General features: G+C 30.4%; 1 protein-coding gene across 1 annotated transcript; it reads left to right on the top strand.

Moving 5' to 3' along the window:
• The first annotated feature begins 1,831 nt into the window (after positions 1 to 1,831).
• On the top strand, positions 1,832 to 3,493 carry LOC114270200 (pathogen-related protein). The gene is made up of 4 exons (XM_028211650.2): positions 1,832 to 2,049; positions 2,393 to 2,525; positions 2,710 to 3,011; positions 3,113 to 3,493. The coding sequence occupies exons 1-4, from the start codon at positions 1,906 to 1,908 to the stop codon at positions 3,257 to 3,259; spliced, it is 726 nt and encodes a 241-aa protein (XP_028067451.2). The 5' UTR covers positions 1,832 to 1,905; the 3' UTR covers positions 3,260 to 3,493.
• Positions 3,494 to 7,889: the final 4,396 nt, after the last annotated feature.

The raw sequence follows: 7,889 nt of genomic DNA, 5'->3' as shown, positions 1-7,889 counted from the left end.
AACATCAACAATGGAGGAAAAATGGGAGAAAAGAGAAAGAGAGAGAGAGAGCAAGAGAGAATGAAGAAAAGTTGACCAAAAAGTGACTTTTAAACATGCCGAGTTCGGACACTTCGCTCGAGCACAACTTCCTTCGCTCGAGCGAACTTACTTCCAACACAGATACACAAAGTTCAAATGGGCGTAACTCTCTCGTCCGAACTCCATTTTAGGCCGTTCTTGTATTCAAATTGAAGCCCCGAAAACAAACTTTCCAATGGTTTCAGCCTCACATTCAAATTCAAAGTGTGGAAAGAGAAATGGGCAAAAGAGTGATGACTATTCGTAGGACAATTATCCGAATCAAAGTTTTTAGTTCAATCCTATTGTATCATTATGATACCACCTCAATCAATATCACAAAATGAACCCAAGAGGCTCCAAGTATAAAAATAAAAGTGTTCAGAGCAATCCCATTAATCCAAGAAGTATGAAGTGTCATAGAAAGAGTATAGGATTGAAACAAAAACACTGAGAGTGAGATGTGTAGAGAGAGAGAAAAGGGTTGCATTTGTTGTAGTTGCGAATGTAGGCTTCTGTGTTGTGGAGGCAGGTCTTCACCAGAGGGGAGAAAAGGGAGAGATAAAGAGAGTCGCTATACTTTCTGGGGAGAAGAGGGAAGGAGGGGAGAGAGAGAGAGAGAGAAGGCAGACGTGGATAGGTGGAGCAGAGGGGGAGAGAGAGATGAGAGAGTAGTGGAATGATAAAAGAGGATAGAAGTGGTGAGAGAAGAGAGAGAACATTTGCGCGGGAAATGAATGCATCTCCGCCATTGAATTTTGGATGGAATAATCTGAACCATTAAAACTAAATGTATCTCTGATACATTTTAGACATTTTCAAAAATCCTTCTGTCTTATTATATAGATTGTATTTTTACTTCTATTTTGACATTCAGTGACGTGGAACAAATTGTGCTGATGTTAGTTTGGGTTAATTGTGGTAAATTTACAATCTAGAATGGCTAAATAGAATGGTGCAATATGTATGGACATGCTTCTTGTTTTTGAAAAATAGCATGAAATTTAATTTTGGACAATTCAAAACATATCAAATTAATTTTATTTATTTGTTTTTATATATATATGATATGCTATAATATAAACGGTTTGATTTGAACTTCGGCCCCAGTCTTACTAAAAAAAGAAAATTATGAAGAAAAATCTTATTTTAAGATAATAATCTCAAATAATATTTAATTAATTGAAATAAAAGTTGAATGCCATTAAATTTTGTGAAATAAACTTTGTTTGGTTCTGATTTTTAGAAAACAGTTTTCAGAAAATTCAATTTTTTTATTTTTCATACTTTAATGTTTTCAATGAATTTTTTAAAATATTTTAAGCAATTTTTTAAATTTTTAGACACACATAACATAAATACACTTAAAAAATATAATATTTGTGAAAAAAATCTTTAAAAAATACACTAAATACCAAAAAATACAAACAAAAAAAAATAAAAATTCAATACATTTTTTGTATTTATTAATTTTTTAAAATATTTTTCACAAATATTTTAGTACATTTAAAAAAGTAAAAAAATTGCTAAAATTTAAGAAATATTCACTAAAAACAAAAAAAAATACGAAAAATAAAAAACTCAATTTTTAAAAAACTGAAACTAAAACGCACTGAAATTTTTTAATCTTTACAAGATAAACATTCTATTATATTTTTTCTCATTAAAACAAACATTACATTAAAATAAATAAAATCAAATCATTTTTTTTTTTTTTTGAAAACGAAAGGGTGCAAGTAGCTCGATGCACGGGCCTTGTTTGCCTAGTATAAATATAACCATAATGTCTCAAAAGATTTAAGGATCAATAATACCAAGTTGTCTTTGTCTGCCAAGACAATAAGAATGGCATCTTCAAGCAGTATTGATGAGGGAGACAAGTACAGATCTTACTTGTATGGAGAGGGAGAGAGAAACACAAAGTGGAGGTATGGTGCTCCTCCCAACTATGATGTTGTCAACAAGCTCTTTGAAGAAGGCAGAACTAAGGTATACACTTCCTCCCGGTCTGAATCATGGTTTTAAATATCAGATTCAATATATATATGATTGTATCATTGATACTGATATGTACGATATCATTAAAAGTATGCTGCGTATTCCTTGCTTGTGAAATTATATCACTATATGAACTTGTGTTGTTCTTACTAAAGTATATGAATTTTGTATACAGAATGATATGGTTTTATTTAAAACTCATCATTTTAAAACAAAGTATCCATTTAAATGACATTTAATCACATAAATGCCACTATCATATAACTCTGGTACAAATTCTGTATGAATAACCTTTTCTACATATATATCTTATCTATTAGTCTATGTATGGTAGATATGGCCACCAGGTTCAGTTGAAGAAAAAGTGCAAAACCTTGTGAAGACATGGGAAATGGAGATGTTCCACAAGACATGTTTTGATGACTACAAAACAGTTGATCCAATCAAGTATAGATTCAGCCTCAATGGTATTACACTAATTTATTTGCTTATATCATACTTCTTCTTTTCTTTTTTGTTTTCTTCTTTTTCCCCCCCACTTACATCTGTTTGGATTGGGTGATTTGGGATAAAAAGAAGAAAGAACATATTTCTCTTGATCCTAAGATGTAAATTTGTTGGTGATAAATTTGATTGTAATTCAATTCAAAGGAAGGAAAGGCATAACATTGGAAGAAAAGCGAAAGATCGGGGGAGGCTACAATTATCTGATGCAAACCTCCTTGCCAGAGAAGTTCAGAGCTTACGACCCAACTAAAGAGACTGTGGATTCAGCACACATTGCTTTCACAACTGCATTTCCACGAGGATTTGCCCTAGAGGTCCTCCAAGTTTATTCCGGGCCACCAGTGATTGTGTACAAGTTTAGGCATTGGGGGTTCATGGAGGGTCCTTTTAAAGGACATGCCCCAATTAGTGAAATGATTGAGTTTTATGGCATGGCCATTTTTGAGGTACTTTAGGCATGGAATTGATTCTAGTATTACTATTTTTTTATTTGATTAGCAAAAGAAAATTTTTATTAACTTGATTTTTTATTTTTATTTTTAAACAGTTGGATGAAAATTCAAAGATCGTGAAGGTGGAATTCTTCTATGATCGCGGAGAATTGCTTGGGGGTCTTATGAAGGGCAATAATACTGGTGATAATTCGACAACTGAGATGGCTTCAAGCTGCCCTTTCTTGAAGAACACTGGGTAGTCCTGTACCTTTTAGCTGGGGTTTAGATTTGCATTCACTCTCACCTCTAATTATGTACAATAAAAGCCAAAATGGCCTTTTTAGTTGTTCTATCTTGCACAATTTGAATGTATTTAGTAACAACTTTCATGTATAATAACTTTTGAGAGTTTGGAGTTACCATTTTCATGGACACATTATTATTACTAGAAAGGAAATGAAGTTATAAATAGAACTAGTAAAGTTCTTAGCCAAGTTGTTGGCAATTTTGCAGAGTGATACCAGATTATATAAATTTCTAGGGTAAATTACAAATACATCCCCTGAAATTTGTTTAAAATACGAATTGTCTCATATGGTTTGAAAAATTACAGATACCTTCCTGTCAGAATTTTTTATTTAACAGAATTAATTGAAAAAGTGAAAGTTCTAACTGTTCACCTATACAATAATAAAATTATCTGAATCATTAATTGAAATAAAATTTTAACATTATTAAAAACTGTTAATTAACTTGATGATTATTAATAAAATGACCTATTTGTTATGAAATTAGAAACCTTAAAGGGCATAATGTAATTTCTAGAACCACATAGAGTAATTTGTAATTTAAGTAAACCTCAGTGGGTGTGTTTGTAATTTATCCAAATTTCTATTATTAGGTACATGCAGAGAAATTTCACTGCATTTGTTTTGGAAAATGTTTCATTGTATTGTAAGCTTTGATGAACAATTTTTATTATTTTTAATCTTTTATATACATTTAGGTCAAGTTTGGCAACTCTAAAATAATCCATCTTTTTATCTTTTTATTTTTTTTCATCACATCACCTCTCTACTTTTTTACACATCTTTTCGTAAAAAGATAAAAAGTGCACTTATTTAGGTCATCCCAAACAACCCCTTAGTTTTAAAATTAGGATCTAATGTAAGGAGCCTTTGTGAAACACTGAGGTTTTTTTTTTTTTTTTGTTACAGGAAAATCCTTCCATTCTCCCGCAGGTCCAAGGCAGCGCCCCTTGAGGAGATCACCAGGGTGTCTTGTTGTCCGTTCCGAGTAAGAGACTATAACCTGGAAGCTTGTCCCGACCTCCCAAGGAAAGTTCCGCTTAAGTCAGGACTCGCACACATTGAGGTTAGTCGAGCAATAAAAACTTGAGGTGTTAAGTCCTATACTGATGCCTTGTTTGGCAAATGACTTTTTAGCTAAAAAGTCAAAAAGTCACTAAAAAAATCAAAAAGTCAGCAACTCATACCAAAGAGTTAAAGATTCTATTTTCTCTCTACTTTTTGCACATCTTTTCGTAAAAAATCAAAAAGTCATCCCAAACATACTAATTTTTTTTAACTTATATTTTAACCAAATAACTAAAAAATTACTAAATTAGTTTGTTCCCAAACGAGACATGAGTTCAACTCTCTTTAAAGTTTGCCATCCAAATTAGTACACAAGGTTAGTGGGACGAACCTTTCATATTTGTTCAAATCATATCTAATATTTAGAGCGTATTCTATGTACTTAGTTCACAACATACCACATAATTAAGTGATCATATAACATTATCAAGAGTGACCTAACCCCAAAAAAATCATTATCAAGGGTGACCTCTGAGACTTTTCTTAGAGTTTAACCCCAATGTCACCTCCTCTCTCTATGCGATTAGGCCTTTGTGAAATTACACCCATAATGGATAGGTGGCCTTACAAGTTACAATGGGTAACCAACGACCGAGTCTACTTTTGTAAATGGGTAGAGTAGCCTTACAATGGGTAACCAAGGACCAAGACCCACTTTGCAGAATATGCTTATAGGTAGCCTTGCAAGCCAGGAAATACTTAGGTTGACAAAATTCTATCAATTTGTAATTTATATTATTAATTTATCATTTTATATCTCACCTTAATTTTGTAGTCCAACAGTCCCTGACATGAGAAAGAGTTTATGGGTGTGATCTAAATTTTCTTAACCAAATATGAGTCTCAATATATTTTATTTTATTTTTGAAATTTATATTATTAATTTATCATTTTATATCTCACCTTATTTTTGTAGTCCAATAGTCCCTGACATGAGAGAGAGTTTATGGGTGTGATCTAAATTTTCTTAACCAAATATGAGTCTCAATAAATTTTATTTTATTTTTGGATTTCTTGGATAAAATGCCTTGAGTGAGGTACAAAAAAAATTATTCAGCTTGTTTGGTTTAGATTTTCAAAATTTACTTTTCAGAAGATTGAAAAAATTTATTTTTTGTATTTTTTTTAATATTCTAAGCAATTTTTTTAATTTTTAAATACACCTAATATAAATACACTTAAAAAATATAATATTTATGAAAAAAATCTTTAAAAAAATCACTAAATACCAAAAATATTTATATAAAAAAAGAGAATTCAGTATATTTTTGTATATTTATTAATTTTTTTAAATATTTTTTTACAAATATTTTATTTTTTAGATATATCTAAGTAAGATGTATCTAAAAAAGTAAAAAAAAAAAATACTTAAAATTTTAAAAATATTACTAAAAATAAAAAAATACAAAACTTAATTTAAAAAAAATTAAATTCAAAAAATTGAAACTAAACACATTGATTGATTATCCGAAAAGTATTATTATCCTTTACATTATTTTTTAAACATTTAATATAAATATTATAAGGGCACTTGGGGCAAAAGTTTAATTTTGAATTTTCATTGCTCAAAAATTCACGTTCAAAATTACTTTGTAAGTGATTCTAGTTACACCACTACTTCATCTCTTTAGACTCTCCATCTCATTACACTATTAAAAAAAAATGTGATTCTTATTACATCTATTATATTACCAAAACTACCTAAAATAAGACTCTTCAAAACATTTTCATCTTTTTACACTAATAGTTTTTTGAGGGAAAATAAGGGAACAGAAAAAGACGCAGCAAGGGGAAAAAGAAAGACGTAGGGAAGACAGTAAATGGAGCCCATAGCGAAGTGCCTCTTTGGTCACACAGTGCTAAACAATTTACATTCCTCCGGTGTTATGTTGCCAAAAAATATAGATTTCTCCGGCGTTTTGTTACTATACATTTAAAGAGCCACTTTCTTCCAAACAATGATTTTTAAATTTGTGTCGGATATGTTCGGTAATACAATACTAATGAATTTGAATTAATCCAGTGTCATATTACCAGACAAACTTTTTTTCCCAACAATATGTTGCCATTCGATTGGATGATAACAAGAAATTAATTCGGGCTACTTGTGAAGTGCATATTTGGTGATACATTATTATACAAATTAGATTACTCTAGTGTCATGTTGTCAAACTATAATAGATTTGTCTAGCCACCTGTCGTTGTATGTTAAAAGATTTTATTTTTTCCTTCAAGCATCTATTACCTGTCGTTGTATGTTGAAAGATTTTACTTTTTCCTTCAAGCATCTATTAAAAAAAAATTCATAAATCAAACACGTATCCATAAAATCATATATAAAAACTATCTATAAAAATATTCATAAAAACATCAAGTGTACGAACATCCATAAAAGCATCCATAAAATCTGTCATTGATTGCATCCATCAATCAAACATGTTATCACAATTTGTTTATATCGATAGTTTTGGTAATTACTACATCAAGGCTGACAAGCATACGGAATTGATGAATACAGGTAGTATATGCTTTCTCTCATTCACTAGTACACCGGTGATGAAAACAAATCCAATTATTTGCTATCGGAGGTACTGGATGACCAGGTTGTAGATAGACCTATAACAAAGATATCAATAAGTAGAATTACAAAATAAGACATGGTAATAATTTGAGTGAGTTTTCATTTACAAAATAAGTAGAATTACAAAATAAGACATCAATAAACCTATACCTGCACGAAATGGTTTTCATTTACAAATCCTATGCAGATATCTCTTCGATCAGGTGTTGCAATCAGTACTGATTTAAGAGGTAGAAATGTCAAGTATTGTTGCATAGATAAATGATAAAGAACAACTCGGTAGTATGATGCTATCAAATGGCCTATGTCGGGCATAGTCATCCAATGATTAAATCCAAGGCTAGGTTCGAATGCAGTGCAAGTATAAGTCTTGGTTTTCTATCATTACCTTCTGCATCTAATGTCTTTATAACAATGACAAATCTAATATTCTTCCCAACATCAGAAGCCCATTTAATAAATGCTTGACGACTACTAAAAATCTAAAGATAATAAATACATTTATACGTCAAATTATTAATAAAACTCAATACAAATTAAAAATAAGAAAAAATCATATTCATAAAAAAAACTTAACAGACCTCATCTATAATAAATACATGACTGGAGTCCACTAATAATGCAGTACTTGTATTGTTGCAATGAGTAGAAGCATAATCATTCCAAGCAATAAAATATAAAATATAAAAAAATGAAACTGGAAATACACGGTGATGAGTAGCCGAACAAATTTAAAAAATTCGGCATTGGGTTACTAGAAATGTATCTTTTATTCGGGCAGTTGGTTACTAGACATACATTTTTTATTTAGAAATGTGATGCTAGACTATATTATTTTGTTTGATTTTGAAATACCGAACAAAAGTCGAAGAACAGTCCACAAAATGAAACAAAAACCTACCAAACAAATAAAAAAAAACTCACAATTTCACT

The sequence above is a fragment of the Camellia sinensis genome, chromosome 6 (genome assembly GCF_055761805.1).
Source record: "Camellia sinensis isolate YWXY chromosome 6, ASM5576180v1, whole genome shotgun sequence".
Classification (NCBI taxonomy): domain Eukaryota; kingdom Viridiplantae; phylum Streptophyta; class Magnoliopsida; order Ericales; family Theaceae; genus Camellia; species Camellia sinensis.
This window is presented reverse-complemented; position numbering and strand designations above follow the sequence as displayed.

Excerpts from the sequence above, each read along its gene's own strand:
- LOC114270200 (XM_028211650.2), top strand. The coding sequence starts at position 1,906 with ATGGCATCTTCAAGCAGTATTGATGAGGGAGACAAGTACAGATCTTAC. Across the intron at positions 2,526-2,709 it reads GTATAGATTCAGCCTCAATG|GAAGGAAAGGCATAACATTG; the intron begins GTATTACACTAA and ends TTCAATTCAAAG. Across the intron at positions 3,012-3,112 it reads ATGGCATGGCCATTTTTGAG|TTGGATGAAAATTCAAAGAT; the intron begins GTACTTTAGGCA and ends ATTTTTAAACAG.